Source organism: Poecilia latipinna, unplaced genomic scaffold, assembly GCF_001443285.1.
Source record: "Poecilia latipinna isolate Pla-1442-1.1 unplaced genomic scaffold, P_latipinna-1.0 Scaffold11, whole genome shotgun sequence".
Lineage (NCBI taxonomy): Eukaryota > Metazoa > Chordata > Actinopteri > Cyprinodontiformes > Poeciliidae > Poecilia > Poecilia latipinna.
The window spans coordinates 438,669-455,245 of record NW_015112627.1 but is presented as its reverse complement, the minus strand read 5'-3'; the positions used below and the strand labels follow the sequence as shown (position 1 = coordinate 455,245).

General features: G+C 41.2%; 1 protein-coding gene across 3 annotated transcripts in view; it reads left to right on the top strand.

Annotated features, from left to right (window-relative positions):
• The window catches only part of galnt1 (UDP-N-acetyl-alpha-D-galactosamine:polypeptide N-acetylgalactosaminyltransferase 1), a 72,524-nt gene that overhangs the window by 52,365 nt on the left and 3,582 nt on the right, over window positions 1-16,577 (top strand). Inside the window, exons 9-14 of one of the 3 annotated variants that reach the window (XR_001424670.1) lie at window positions 1,625-1,742; window positions 2,421-2,601; window positions 6,494-6,633; window positions 6,744-6,842; window positions 8,482-8,616; window positions 9,679-10,229. Coding sequence is in view for 1 of the 3 variants with exons in the window: in XM_015030075.1 (XP_014885561.1) it covers window positions 1,625-1,742; window positions 2,421-2,601; window positions 6,494-6,633; window positions 6,744-6,842; window positions 8,482-8,616; window positions 9,679-9,825 (820 nt within the window). In the remaining 2 variants the exon portion in view is untranslated. Of the gene's footprint in view, window positions 1-1,624; window positions 1,743-2,420; window positions 2,602-6,493; window positions 6,634-6,743; window positions 6,843-8,481; window positions 8,617-9,678; window positions 12,656-16,577 lie in introns of those variants that run through there. The other 2 variants (XR_001424671.1, XM_015030075.1) reach the window with 2 other exon arrangements.

The window sequence follows — 16,577 nt, the reverse complement described above, 5'->3', positions numbered from 1 at the left end:
CTGTCTTGCAGACAGAACTGTTTGTGCATTTCTCCATGGAGATTTCTTTCTACCAGTCACAGCCTTCACTTTAAATTTAAACTATGAATGTCTGAGGTTTGGTGACTATTTTTAAGCATCACATTCTTCTGTCTGTAATTTGTTCAACTTCCAAAAAAATCCTTAAAATGTTAAATTGTGACAGACTCCCGCACCACTAAAGGAACGATTATCCACAAATAGAAAAACCACGGAACGGTGAACCTTCCCAGGAGAGTCCGACTCATCCAGAAGATCACAAAAAGACCCAGAGCATCTAACGTACCGCAGTCTGCGTCTGCTCAGATCAGCTCAGCTTTCATGATGCAGCTGAAAGAAAACGGCATCAGGGGGAGAATTTCTTGTTGGGAAAACTAGCAAGTTGTTGACCAGTGGCTTTGGACCGTTGACCTTTTACTGTTAAGTAATTTTTGTAAACCTGATCATTAATGGATGCTGTTCCCGCCACCTTTCAACCACAGAAGTAAAAATATGTTCATTTCTGTTGCCATAAATCAGAAGTAAAGCAATTCTGCAAGAACAAGTTTGGGATTCATAAACCAGTAATAATGCAGAGTGTGTTAGTTAGAAGCTGAACGGATCTTCTTTCCAGTAGCTAAGCCACAGAAAACTGTAGCCTTTTGTTTTTGCTGTTGCGGTGTGACAAGTGTCATCAAAGTCTAAATCTCAGCAACTAAAGTCAGAATTGTTTACAGCAGCATGGAAAAGAAAAATGACTTTGAGGCTTTCTAATACAGAAAATATTAGTGTCATGCTGCTGTGACTCCTCCAGACGAGAGTAAGAATCTATTTCAGTTCACACTGCGACAGGCTCTGTCTCTGTCTGGAGTTTTTGTGGTCGTTTTATGCTGCCAGCATTTGTGGACATCAGTGTTTTGATAAGCGGAGGGCTGTAAAAGCCGCTTTTATGAACGTGACAGACTCTGTTTGGATAAACGGCTTTATTCAGGATCAGAGCTCCCCTTTAATTTAGTGCCTGTTGTTTGTTTTACTGTTGTGTGTTTGAATCTCATGAAAAAAAAACAACAACTCTGATTTAATTTTGCACTGAAGAGTTTGCAGAACTTTGATGTGTTATCTGCTGAAAGGAAGCCCTTCATTATACTGTCGTCACCTCTTTACAATCCCACAGTTGCTTCTTTAACATCAAAATCTTCTTTAATCTTTTTCTTTACCCGCTTTTTATTCTCCAGCCATTTCATTTGGGTTTATTTCTGTGGGACGTATTGTTACTGTTTTTTTTTTTTGTTTTGTTTTGTTTTGCAGCTGAATTTAGGATGTTAACTGAAAGGAGAAAACAGGCCTCTTCTATTTAAAAAAACAAAAAAAGGAAGCTATTGTGTTACGGGGTTGTGAAGGGGAAGAGAACTGAGGCCATTAAGCACTGACACAGCCATCACAACACCAGAGGCCGCAGCAGGAGAAAGAAGAGAAATGGAAAATAACAGGAAGACAGTAAAGAACAGGGGCTGAAATATAAAGCTCTGATGGGATCTGTAGACACTGAGTGACCTTTAGAAAACAGGCTGCTGGGGAATGAAGTGACAAGGACCAGCCTCACTCCTTAATTTATTCCTCTCTCCAGGACTCCCACCATGGCGGGCGGCTTGTTCTCCATAGACAGGGATTATTTTCAGGAGATCGGCACGTATGACGCAGGCATGGACATCTGGGGCGGAGAAAACCTGGAAATCTCTTTCAGAGTGAGCGAACGCAGCCAAGTGGCACGACTCCGTTTTTCAGTGTTCTGGCACGACTTCTGGACGGTTCACGGTGTCATCCTGACTGGATCTCAGACTCAGTCAGAGCACAGACGCCAACATTTCCACAGTCGGCACATGTAGCGCAGGGCTGAAACGATTCAGTCAACTAATTTGGTAATTAGTTGACTGAATTAGTTGACTGATACTCCAGTCGCTAACTGGAGTATCAGACTAAAACAAAAAATGCCATTTAGTGAAAAAAAGAAACATATTCTGAGCAGTAATTAATATATATATATATATATATATATATATATATATATATATATATATATATATATATATATATATATTACCTTTTTATGTAAATATGTTTTATCTATGTGATTCAAATTTACTAAAGAATAAATTTTAGGGGAAAAAAAATATTTTCTTATGTAGAAAATTAATTTGATTTTGTATTTAATTACACATTTTAATTCATAATATTGTATAAAAAGGGCTTGTGGATTTTAAATGGTTAATACCTGTAGAATGTGCCATGTCTTTTTTTTTTGTTTGTTTTCTTTTCTTTTTAATTCAATTAACCATGAGAACAATCAACAGATCAATTGATTCCTGCAGCCTTAACGTGGTTTACAGCATTTTGCCAAACTCCCCCCCCACCCCCCCTCACAGATCTGGCAGTGTGGAGGGACTCTGGAGATCGTCACATGCTCTCACGTGGGCCACGTGTTCAGAAAGGCAACGCCCTACACGTTCCCCGGAGGGACGGGGCAGATCATCAACAAGAACAACCGGCGCCTGGCAGAGGTCTGGATGGATGAGTTCAAGAACTTCTTCTACATCATCTCTCCTGGTGAGTCGGGCGGCGATGCGTGTGCCTCTGTGTTCATTAAGATATGCACGCAGGAACTCGTGTGTGGAGGTTAATCTCTGTGGCAGGTGTGATCAATCCATTAACCTGGTGACGGTGTGATACTGCGGCGACGGTGGCGGGGGGGGGGAGGCGTGCAAGATGTGTGGCGGCAAGTAATTTCATGCTACAGAGGATCTATTTACCTGAACACACACAAACACACACACAGAAAATGGGGAGGCAGCCCAAAAGTAAACTGACAGAAAACTGTGTTTTGTCATTTTTAGACTGGTTCTCTGGTATACTACTGGTTCTATAATGGTATATATAATATGTTGTGGCCAGGATGACCTGATCAAAAGTTCTTGTCTCTGATTCTGATTCTAGTCGTTTAAAATGAAATATTTACCGCGCAAGACTCAGTCAGAAACGTGCACAGAAGTTATTAAAATCCATACAACCTTGAAGTCCTTCACCATCCGTCTTCTTCTCTGTGGCTCCAACACCAGAAGCGTTAGCCGAGTAAACTTGTTGCCATGTTTTCGTATTCCTTTCTGGGTTTCTACGACCTTTGATTTTCCAGCTGGGGATATATTTGGGAAAAGAAAAAGTTTGGAAAAATTAATATTTTCACATTTGATTCCCAATCCTACCCGCTAACAGTTTTGTCGAGCCGTTCATGAATCTGTTTTTCCATCCATCCTGTCTTTCTTTCCTGTCTTCCTTCCTGTCCGTGGTTCTTATTACATATTTATAGCCTGTCCACTGTAGAAATACCTACCAGACGTCCTTCACATGCTTTGCAAAATTTTGTTAAAAGTGGATTGAGACCTGAGAAAATACGAGTCTAAAAAGGTGACTGGAAGTGTGAAATTTTGATATGAAAAATGCGAACTCTGACCTTGAGAAATAGAGGAACTGTTAGGTTTGTTAGTGCTTTCAATTTCTGTTTTAAAATGGTTTCAGTCCATGGGGAGGTTGGCAGCACTAGTAGTTGTTCTCCATCACAAGCAGTTCCAACAGCGGCGTTGGGTGGATACGACACAGATCCAAAAACAGACGGATCAGCACAGATACTGAGAGCTAAATGTGGTCAGAAACGCTTGATTAGGACGTTAAGCTGATCCTTCTGATCAGACGGAGGCACTGATAATCAATTCAAAGTATTCAACCAAGAGATTATGTAGTCAGTTGCTCAGCTACAGATAATCCACTTGTGCTACAGACTGTGAAGACATTTAATGTTTCCATATGACATACAAATTATTTTTATTTTATAAGTTGTTCTTATGGAAAATTCAATTTGTTTTCGAAGCAAACCAATAACAGCCTGATATTTGCTTTGAGCTGTTCTCGAGACACAAAGTCATTTCTCACTAGATTCAATAGGTTTTCAAAGACAAAAAAGAAATCATTGGAATAAAACAAATGCATACCTATAGAATATTATCGTATGGCAATATTTAAGCCTCATCACAATAAAGTTGAGTTTTACAGTCTTCAGTAGTTTTTTCCTCTCTAAATTTACTGCATTCTGACCAAAGCACTAAAAGATACTCATCTTTGTTAACTCTTCAGAGTGGATGAACAAAATGGGCTGCTTGACCCGACGAACGGTCAAATAGGTTGCTTCTCTGCACCGACTGCTTAAAGTAGTGCTACCTGAAAGGAGCACAATAATTGTTTTTAAACACAAACGCAGTGCTAGTGATGCTACGTTGACTGTGCAACCAACAGTGCAAGAATTATTTGAACCCTCCCAACAATATAGTCGGTTTATCAGAGTTTATTTTTATTATAAGGGATTATAATAATACAATATTGTTGGCAATAATTTACTTCTTACCCACCTCTACTACAGAGGCTATTAGATTTATTTCAGATTGTGTTTTAAGGAGATGTTTTTTTTTGTTTGTTTTTTAGTGTTTTATGTCTAAAAAATCCAGTTTAATGCAAAGCAAGAACATTACATCATCGCCGTTGGCTCAGACCTTTGAACCGGCCCAGCAGCCTGGTAGCTCTCCAGGTTTTAGCTCTGAACTACGTGATGCCATCTGTGGAGAGCCAGGCTCATTAAAATAACAACTAGTGACACACATGAGTCTTTGATCGCATTTTTGTTAAATGCACTCGGTTAAAAACTTACCAAACACACACACACACACACACTCTTACACACACACACACGCACAGATGTGCAAACAGAAACAAAAAACATTTCCTCTTCCTGATTGGCACGGCGGCTGGGAAACAAACCCGAGGTTGGATTTCCAGCGTCAGCTAGCATGGAATGCTGCCGGTAACCACAGGAAGCTGGCCCTGCGGTCAGCCGACAGCTTTACGGTCAGCAGTGAAAAGGCTCATTGGACTGTTAATATTTTATCACTGATTAATGTACCAGTATCTTTAACAAGCGAGACAGGAGGGAAATGTGGAAGGGAGGAGCCGAAGTTAAGACGGTCCTGAAATCCCGAGGGATGGACGGGAGCTTAGGCTCGTCCAGCCGCCTGACTGACGGAGAGACCTGCAGAAAGGAACGCAGCCAATCACTTGAAGGGAAGCGTGTTCTCACCAGGTCGTCTGATATTTGCATAGTTTCATCGTGGCATGATTTCTGAACCGCTTGCACTCACCTTAGTGGAAAGCAGACATTTGCCAAAAGATTAGTGCTGTGAAGACTTAATGAAGAAGGCCTTCCTCTGTAAGTCTGAGGCGGCTCGAGGTGCTCCAGATGCACTGCTTTTTATTACATCTCCACTCTTACACCCTCCGCGAACGCACTTCTGTATTTCTTTTTTTCTGTTGCTTATGTTTTCTTACGCAAACATGGCAGGTCTGTCAGACTAATCCATGCTGTCATGGAAACATGACAGAATAAAGAAAACTCTGACCTCATGGATTACACCTCGCCGGAGGCTCCAGGACTCCCGTCCCTCTCGCTCGTCCAAATAAAGTCATAAAAAGCAGAAATGCTGGAAACCAGGTGTTTGTTGAATGTTGTTGCTTTCGACGTGACATTAAACATAAGAAGCACGGTAATAAGGTTTCTCATTATTTTGATTACTTACTTTCTCGCTTAAACACACAGGACTTTTGCTGAATGCCTCCTAATGGTTAAATCACAGTATTCACATTTGTCACAGCCACAAACCCGCTTGAGTTTCTTTGGGTTTTAATGGAATAAATAACACAACATTGTGCATAAATGTGACATGAAGGGAAGAGAAGAATTATCTGGGTTAAAAAATAAAAAAAAAACTAAGACGGTGAAATCGAAAAAGCGCATCATGCATTTTTAATCTGCCTACTAATTCAGTTCTTTTCAAACTTGCTTTTTCTGCAAGTTTTTAGGAGAATGTTTCTACCAGCTGTGCAGATGTGGAGTCTGACGTTTTTGTCACTTCCTCATGCCTAATAGCGCAAACTGAGTCAGATTTAATGGGGAGCGTCTTCGAACATTAATTGAAAGCTTTTCTTCGGATTCTCAACTGGATTTAGGTCTGGACTTTGACTGGACCGTTCAGTAACACATGAATGTGATTTGATATAAACCATTCCATGCCGCTTCGGGTGTATATTTTTGATCAATGTCCAGTCTTAAGTTCTGTAGCTCTGCATTTAGCCACATCCATCTTTAGCTTCATGGTACATGATGCTGTCACCACCATGCTTCACGGTGGGGATTGTGGGCTCTGTCTATGGAGTTAGTTAGCATAATTCATGACTGTATTTAATTAGTCTGCTGTGCTTGGCTGACGAGATTTATTAGGAACACATCATGTGTTTTTGTTTACAAGCAAAACTTTTCATGCAAAGTAACATTTCAGGAGTCATGGCCGCCTTCAGGCAGTTTTCCACGTTAATGCATGGGTGTCTGTGTTTGCGTCTCCAGGCGTGACCAAGGTGGACTACGGTGACATCTCAACTCGCTCTGCTCTGAGACAAAAGCTCCAGTGTAAACCCTTCAGCTGGTATTTGGAGAACGTCTACCCTGACTCCCAGATCCCCCGGCACTATTACTCGCTGGGAGAGGTACGCTCACCGACGCACGCGCACACACACACACACACACACAGACCGCGCCACTGTCCACACTGCTTTAGTAAGCGATCCTCACTTTGATCTGTGTGGGTTTGCCTCAGATCCGTAACGTGGAGACCAACCAGTGCCTGGACAACATGGCCCGCAAGGAAAATGAGAAGGTTGGCATTTTCAACTGCCACGGCATGGGAGGCAACCAGGTGAGTTAAGCCGTTCCTGCTGCAGCAAAAAAATAAATAAAATGTCCTGAAAATAAATGTGTACAAGGTTTATTATGGAAACCAGAAACATTTTGCAGCGATTATTAACAACATAATTACCAGACTGAACATCCTGCAGCATCTTGCAGCTGTAATTGTGGCAACGGGTGGTTCTGCTAAGTACCGACTCCATGTTCTTTAGCTTTCGCTTCATGACAATGAACTTTGTGTTTGTCTGTGAGGTGCAGTTGAAACCAGAAGTTTACATACAGCCAAAAGAAAGATACAAACACAATTTTTTTCCTCATTGTCTGATGTTAAATCAGACCAAACCTCTGTTGTTTTAGGTTAGTTAGAATTGTTAAAATAATTTCTATTTGCTAAATGCCACAGCAATGAGAGTATATGTCTGTGGTTTATCTTTTAATGTCTTGAAAAATCAGAAGTTTACGTTCAGAATAATTGCTGTCCCATTAAACAATGAGGGAAAGTCTAGATGATGATGTCATGTCTTTGGAAACTTCTGATTGGTTAACTGACACATTTTAATTAATTGGAGACACATCTGTTTATGTATTTGACATAAACAGCCGTATGTTGTACACACTGCTTCCTCGTGTAACATCGTGGGAAAGTCGGAAAATATCAGCCAAGATATCAGGAAGAGAATTGTGGAGCTTCACAAGTCCAGTTCAGCCTCAGTAAAATACTTAAAGATACTTTAAGGTGCTGCGTTAACCTTTCCAAAGAATCATACAGTATGTAGCTATAAACACAATAGGGAATGTCCAACCATCATTCAAGTTAGGAAGGAGACAGGTTCTGTGTCCCAGAGATTAATGTGTTTTGGTCCAAAACGTGCAAATCAATCCCAGAAGAAAAGCCAAAGACGTTGTGAAGACGCTGCTGGAACTGGTGAGGCAGTGTCATTAACCACAGTGAAGTATGTCCTGTACCGACAGGCACTGAAAGGGAACTCAACGAGGTAGAAGCCATTACTCCAAAAGAAACAATAAAAAGATAGATTGCAGTTTGCAAATGCACACAGAAACAAAGACTTTCATCTTTGTAGAGACACGGTGGAGACATGAGGCTCTGATGCAAGCCTGGAAACGCCGTCCCATCTGTGAAGTACGGTGGTGACGGTATCATGTTGTGGGGCTGTTTTCCAACCGAACGAACTGGTGCCTTTTATAAAATAGATGGCATAATGAGGAAAGAACATAATTTGTAAATACTGGAGCAACATCAGGCAGGACGTTAAAGCTTGGGCTCGTTCAAATGGACAATGACTCAAAGCAGACTGACCGCTGTTACTGGTCGTTGACGTGAACACGTTCAACAGGTATGAAGGCTTTTGCTAGGCTTTATTTGTGACTCTTGCTCTATAAAACACCAGCGTGATTTATGGAGCAGACATTGCTTCTTCAGGACATTCTGAGCCGAGAGCCGTTAGGAGTGAAACATCAATGAAACTAAAGCTAAAATCAGACAGATGCTTGCATGATGTCACAGCAAACCTGATGTTCCCTGTTTAACCCAATGAGCTCAAACTGCGGTGCTGAACCCGTAAATGAGCTTAAAATAAGCTCCTTAAAACACCGGTGTGTGTGTGTGTGTGTGTTTGTGTGACCCGCAGGTTTTCTCCTACACAGCCAACAAGGAGATCCGGACAGATGACTTGTGTTTAGACGTCTCCAAGCTGAACGGACCCGTCATGATGCTCAAGTGTCATCACCTTAAAGGCAACCAGCTGTGGGAATACGATCCTGTGGTGAGTGGGGAGGGATTTCTGACACGTTGCTCAACTTGACTGAGAGACTGGAATCTGGATGCTGTGCAACATTCAGATTAAGATTTATGCACTTAATTTTGCGGATTCAAACTCAGGATGCAAGTTTTTGATTAACAAAAACAATCAATCTAAAGCTGGTAGATGTTATTGATTGACTAGCGTGTCAGTTTTCTTAGCGTTTTCTTGTATCAAATGAGTCGATCATCTTAATACGCTGAATTGGGGGGGAAAAAAAACATAATGAAATTTTACCATTTTGTCAGCTGTATTAAATACTGACGGAATAAACCCAAAATAGTTTTTTGTTTTTTCAAAATTAAATTTAGACATTGATAAAATATGGCTCATTTAACAAACATGAGCCTCGTATGTTGCTGAGCATAAAAATAAAAGATGAAAAGAATAAAACTTGTGAAACACTTAATTCCCCATTAACAGAGACGCCCATGCAGAAGTACAGCCTGTGTTTGTTCTTCCCTGCAAGTTCTCATTAACTCGCCATCAAAATCAGTCCTGTTTATTAGCATCATGTTTTTTCCATCAAGGGGGAATCAGAGCAAAAGAAGCGCTTAATTGCTTCTTTGCAATGCTGAACTGAACTAATTGCACGAAGATTCACACAGAAACATAAAGATAGAACCTGAAATAACCTGTTTACACAGTTTATTTGAGGGATATTTTCACTCTAAGGAGTTTGGTGAGTATTCATATTTCAGAATCCCATAGAGGTCGTTTTGTGTCCCTCACTGAACTCTGGACCATTTCTCTTTACCGTTCTGGTAATGGCTCCGCCATCTTTATTTCCGTATCAATAGCTCTGGTTGAGGATCACCTGCAGCGCCCCTTCTGGATGGCAGCCAAACTGCAATACTAAAACGAGGTCTAAGCGGATGTTATTAGTTAATCGACTGGAACAAACTTTAACCTAATAAACCATTAATCCACCATCAGTCACAAGTCAATTAATTGTTTGCGTCACTAATTTTTAAAAATAAAAATGTATTCTGTAACTGGATCACATGTGTTCCTCTGTCTGTGCAGAAGCTGACTCTGGTCCACGTCAACAGCAACCAGTGCCTGGACAAGGCCAGCGAGGAGGACAGCCAGGTGCCCAGTGTCAGAGACTGCACACACTCGCGCTCCCAACAGTGGCTGCTGCGCAACGTCACACTACCCGAGGTCTTCTGACCGCACTCCGCACACTCCCAAGCGTACACTCCCACACACACACACAGCGGCCCAGAGCGAGCGGTCAGACGAGCGGGCATGTTTTATTCAACTTGGGCACGAGGACAGAGACTTCCCCGGAGGGGATTCAGGAGGACGGATGGGACGGTACTACCTCTGCCAGAGACCAGAGGACGTAGAGTCTACAAGCTTCCTCAGAGTGAACAGAGAGGACTGTAGAGACTCCCTCTAAGAGACCATATCTGTTGTTTTACATTTGTTTTGTTTTGTTTTTTTAAAGAAGAGATTTTAAGAGTGACTGGCTCTAGAACCGTGGAGTCGAGGTTCTGCACACAGCTTCCCCTCAGCTCATCACTTAACGTTTACTGACTGCCTGCGATCTGTGTGTGTGTGTGTGTGTGTGTGTGCGTGCACTTATCTGTCTGTTTGACCCGAGATGAATGTATGCTTTTAGAAGGGGGGGCCTGAACATTTGATTTTTGTTTTCCTTAAGTTCCTGTTTGTTTGTTTGTTTGTTTTTTTATTTAATTTTATAACTGACATTGAACGTGAACTCTTATGAAGAAGGATGCATGTTTGACTGCGTGTGTGTGTGCGTGAGAGAGAGAGAGAGAGAGAGATTACGTCTTGTGTGTGTGGACGTGTCAAAGCCCCTCCCTGCAGTCTTGCAGCAGTGTATGTCCCCCTCTGGTGTTACGTCTCGGTATCTCATCTTACAGACTGAAGCATCCAAGCTGAGGATTTTCCGAGGGAGGGAACGTAATATGAACAAAAGAAAAAGAAAAAAAGAGAGAGAAAACTCAACTCGACGTCTGCCAACAGCAGAAATGTAGAGATATAGAAATATGTTTGTGATATCTTCAGATTTCTATGTCCGGTTTTTACATGCCTTGTCTGTTTCTACCGTTTCAGTAACTTTTAGTTTTAAGGATGTTCAACGTACAGCCAATGCTCTCGCAAAAAAAAAAAAAAAAAATCACATCAACAAGCTACTTTATATTTATATGATACCTTCTGCCTACCGTAGTGTTTAACCATCTGAAACTCTCCTACGAAACACTACAACGCCACACGCTCTCTCCAAAGGGCAGTTCGTACAGGTGCATTGCAGTAAATAAGAATATCATCAAACATATTTTACTAATTCAGTTTTAAAAACGAAACAAACTCTGTCTTACCATGTTGATTTAAATCAAATATTACTTTTGATACTTCAGGCTTACAGCTAATAAAACCCCAAAGTCTCTGGAAATTAAAATATTATGTTGAACCAAAAAAAAGCAGATTTTTGCAGCAGAACGTTTGCTTATTGAAAATCATGCATTGATGCAGCGTAGCACGGAGGCTGCAACAGGCTGGCAGCTCTCATCTCTCCTACGTTGGTGTTTCTCATCCTCTTACTAACTCTCCACAGATTGCTTTTGACCATGTCCTGCTGGTAAATGAAGTAAAGCTTTTCAATGGGAAGCATGATGGTCTCTAAGAGACAGCTGTGCTGACTTTAGACTTGTTGTAATGGACTAACACCAGCACATGACAGTAGATTCCCAAATCACTGCTGATTGTGGAGACTTTCCACTGGACTATGAGCAACTTTTATTCTCATCACTCCGGGAACCTGATTCCTAAATGAAATCCAAACTTTTATTTAATCTGAGAAGAGGGCACCTCAGAGATTATCCTCGTCTTTCTGACACTTTTTTCCTTCCACTAAACTTTCCCATTGATATGCTTGGATACATATCTCTGAACAGCGAGCTTGTTTGTAGTAATGAGCTTTTGTGGCTTATCCACATGGAGGCTGTCAACGTCGCTCTGCTAGACAACAATCCAGTCAGCGCTCTTCCCTGTGTTGTTGTTGTTGTTGTTGTTGTTGTTGTTGGTTTGACGTAATATTTACATCTTTTGGGAAACTGAATTTTTTTGGGGGGGTTTCATTAGCTGAACGCCGTAATCGTTAAAATAAAAAGTAAGAATCACTGTGTGTAACAAAGTTTGAGTTACTGAAATAAAATCGACTATTTATTGGTGAATCTCGTTTGCTGAGACGCAAACGCTTTTCGCCCCATTGACCTTTTTCAGAAAATACACTCCGAGAACCTCTGTTCTGCCGTGGAGTGTGTTGGATGCATCTGTGCAGGTGTGAATGTGCTTCTCTTCAGCTCTTCTCCCGGTTTGTCAGCTCCATGTTTACTAGGTCAAACGTGATTTTTGTTTTTGTTTTTGGAAGAACCCATACAGCTGAGCGAGGATCAGCACGTCTCGTGTCCGCGCATTCGTTTCTGCAGCTGCCGTTAGGATACGTCAGCAGCGTTTATTTGGTGTTTTAGGAAAATTAAGCGGTGAGAAGGAGCAGACAATATACCTGAATTCATAATCATGTCTTTATTTTCTTTCTTTTGCAAGTTTACCGGCAGTATTTCTACATTGATATTTCAGACAACTGAACCATATCATTATCATTTCAACCATCATACTGTGTTTTTTTTTTGTTGTTGTTGTTGTTGTTTTTGTTGTGTTGTCACTCCTGCTGCTGTACGTCAGAGCTGGAGTCGTTTTGTAAAGGTTTGAAACATTTCAGCTTCCTCCAGTGGAGGAAGGGTTTACACAACAGAGAGAGAGAGAGAGAAGGCCATCGACTGGACTTTGATATCTGAGCGAGTGACTGTGATGATGTTTTTGATAGTGAGACCGAGGGAGTGTATCATTTGTTCCCATGTCGGGGAGGGCGGGGGGCAGGGAAGAGAGAGCGGGGTTAAAAACAACTGACATGTCCAGGCTTCCACACTGAGCTGATCCAAATGTAGAAAATAAAGGTGAAAAGGTTTACAGAAGAACTTGAGGAGTGTGTTGATTTCTCCTGCGCAAACGCACCACAAACTTTGCATTTATTTTTCCCAATTATCGCAGTTCATCTCTGCCAACTCTTTCCCCCCCTCCCACTTATGCCAGAATCTGCAGCTCCAGTCAGAAACGTGTAGTCATTAACAGCAGGAATGTCAGATTAAACATTCGGTTTTAATGATTCGTTTTACTCTTCCAGGTTGTGATGATCATCTCAGGCTGTCCGCTGTACGTCTTCCTGTTCTCTCTCTGTGACCTGTTGTCTCTGGCAACCGACAGAATAAAGGTCGCCAAACCCGAAAAACAACAATTGGGTGCACACTGTTACAGATGTGAGCTGAAATACATACATAAAGTCCAACTGGTGTTTAAATAAATGGTTTTCCAGCCAAGTACTCTGCAGCCACACATTTTTCCTGATTCTTTCTGGATATTTGACTTTTTGTAAGCATAATATTTACCTGCTTTATTAGTTCCCAAAGCCTTGTATTTGGCTCATTTTTCCAAGTTTCAGTTCTCTGCAGGAATGACCCATGCTTGGCCATTTTTATTTAATAAACAACAACTTGCCCCTTTAAATTTCTGGATTAACACTTTGACCCCGGTCTCGTTTCTCTCATAATTTCCTCCCTTATTCAGTGTTCTGTCAGGATATTGTTGGAGTGTTAATCAGGCGCTCCTTTGAGCAGCTATTCTTTAGTTAGCTTGTGACTGAAAGAGTGCCGTAATAAAACCTGAGAATTACATGGTCAGACGGTGTGAAACATGGCCGCCGCTGTAAGCCATTTTTGCATGTTGACTAGACAAACCTCTCATCTCCGCCACAGTGAGAAACGAGCGGCCGCATGAGAGATGAGCCTGCGCTGAAACCCGAGAAGTCTGATGGGACTGTTCTCCGGCCTATTAATAAACATAAAGGTCCAGTGTGAAAGGGGGGAAGAGAGAGAGGAAGCCGGGCCGCAGACTGAGTGTTTGATGCAGAGTGGATTATTCAAACTCCTTTTGAATTATTCATCTCAAAGGATTTGGGTCCAACGAGAGCCATCAGGAAGACATATTAGACAACAGCTTTTAGCGCTGTGGCCTGCAAAACGTGTCGATGCTTGTGCATTTATTTTCAGGCAGCATCTGGTGGATGCATGCATGACACATTTACACCGCTCCAGCTCGGCACCACCATTAAGTGAAAGCAAACAGGAAGCGCCAGTCCTCTAAGAGCAAATGAAACTAATCACTCTGCTACTGAAGAGATTTAGATTTGTTATCTGGTTTTGTGCCACAGACTTCAGCAGAACGATGTGAAGAAATGCCTCTTAGCTGCGTTTCCTGGAGGGGAAACTGAGGAAAGACAGAATACCAAAGTTTGATCAGAGCAGCAGGGTGACTTTGTTTACTTTGACTCAAGGCCTTCAGATGTTGCTGATTTGCGTTGTTGGAAACTAACTTCTCAGTTCAGATGCTTTCAGTCTCTCCTCATTTGTTCATGTATTTGGAAACACTTGTTGACTATTTCAACACTTTTTTTACAACTTATTTTCAACTGGAGATAAGAGGATATAAGGTCATGACAAATGAGAACATGTCAATAGTCTGCCGAAGAAGAAGAAAAAAAATAAATCAGAGGCTTCCAAGTCTTAAATCTCAGCTTCGTTGTACTTGAATCACATAAACTCAGTAGAATCGGTTCAGAAATGTTCTCAAATATGCCTACTACAAATTAGAAGCAAAATAAAAGTTACCTCCTGGGATGATGAAGGTTGGTATGAAACAGGAAGTCAGAACCGAAGTAAAGACATGGTACGGCTTTCTGCCCCTTTTCCTCCTTGCTTTAAAGATCTCAGCCGCTCACCGAGGCCCGATCCGACTCTGTGGTTCCCTTCAGGACTTTCTGAAGGTTCAGAGATCATCAGGATGTTGCTTTAAATAATTCCCCGCTTCATTTAAACATTTACAGCAAATCTAATTAATTTTACGAGGACAGGGACAGCAGTGAGTGAATCATCCAACTATTTTTTTTTTTTCTTCTGGAAAGATGTGTGACTTCAGCAGCAGCCTCTGTTGGAGCATTTCACAGATTTGATATTTATTCTGTCCATCTGTCTGGAGCTGCGCTGACACATCGACAATCTGTAAAGCCTTTGCAGAACAGATGACACCGTCTGACTCAGCTCCCTCAAACACAGAGGGAAGTTCAGACTCTGGTTGTCTAAAAAAGAAGAAGAGTTGGGTTGGTCACGTGCTTTACAGCTTCTGATCAACTCTAACGAAATGCCTGAGAAGTCAGAATTGTGGTCTGCAATGACAAGCTGCCACTTTTAGAAAAAACAAGTCACAAGTAAAGGGTGTGCAAACCTACCAGGAAATGGCCGCCCACTTAAACCACCAGATCTGATAAACTGAACATTAATCAGAGAATCGGCTCTTTTGAAGTTTGTTACAATGCAGAAGACCCAGTAAACATGTGGAAGAAGGAGCTCAAGTTTGATTAAAAAACTGGGTGGTGAAAACGTAACACTGCACATCACAAACCACGCAGTGCAGCACGGTGATGGCAGCATCATGTCATGCGGATGTGCTTCTTGAGCTGAAACAAGGAAGCAGGTCAGAGTTTAACTGAATGTCAGTGATTGTGAGCAAATAGAGTTGTATAGATCAAATGTATTGGAATGGCCTAATCAAAGTCCACACTGAAATCCTGTGGAGACTTGCATTGTTTCAGCTCTGCTCCTCTTGTTCAAATAGTTTAAATGTTTTCAACTTTCTTTCTGAATGAGTTAGAAACTTTGTGTTCTACAATGACGACTTCAATTTTTTTTACTTATTTTTAATGATTTAAGTTAATTTACACTTTTTCTTAACTACAAGTTTAAAAAGTGTTTTCCTTTAACACTGGCAAGCTCTGATAAGATGATAGCTTAGCTTAGCTCAAATTACATTAGTGAGTCAGAATGGCCTAATCAAAGTCCAGACCTAAATACAGTTGAAAATCAGTCGTAAAGGTTTAAAAATTGATGTCAGACGGTTTCTATCCAGTTTGACTTTTACGGTTTTAAAGAACAGAAAAAGAAAATGACACTTTGTGTTTGAATTTAAATTGGTTTAGACTGTTTATTCAGTGCATGTTATTAATAAAAAACACAGCAACCGTAGCAAAGAAACAAATACAATATTTGAGTTAAACTCTGTGCCCGTTAGTTTTAGTCCAACTCCTCCCCTCCCTCACATAGCTAACACAGTAGCTGAATGATCAGTGTTTAACCTCGCTGTACAAACACAACACATCTGTACCGCCTGCTTATTGAAGCCTCTAATGATGTAAACAACTTTTCTTTATTTTTAAAAGTGCTGAAATTCTCAGTAAAGTGTCTGAAATTCAAAACGTGACAAGAGTTGCTGAAACCTAGCAGAGTGAGTGGAAGTAGTGGAGGATGAGGCGGCTGTGCCTCAGGTTTAGGATTAAAGCTTGGTCATGCATGTGCTGAGAACATTAAGCTTCAGATAAATAAATAAAAAGTGTTAAAAAAAAAAAACCCTACATTCCTGGGATGTATACTGTCTGAAAATAGGACCTCTAGTCGCTGGAGATGATTAAACTAAACGCAGCAGACTGAGCCGGGTCCTGTTGCAGCTCTGGCTATCAATAAATTACAGCTAGAATCACTGAAACTTGAGTAGCTCGTTAAATTAAGAAAGAAATAAACCATCAAAGCTCATTTTCTTGGTCCTGGTTGGACCTTCAGACTCCCTGAGAGAAGAGGTAGGGAGTCCAAACGCTGCGCAGCCACAGCAGCAAAACAAAGCCAACTGGGGCTTTGGAGACAAAAATATATCATCTTACAAGGAACCACTGAAACATTTTAGGCTTTTTTTTTTTTTTTTTTTGGTACAAATTTACAAAATAAATTAGG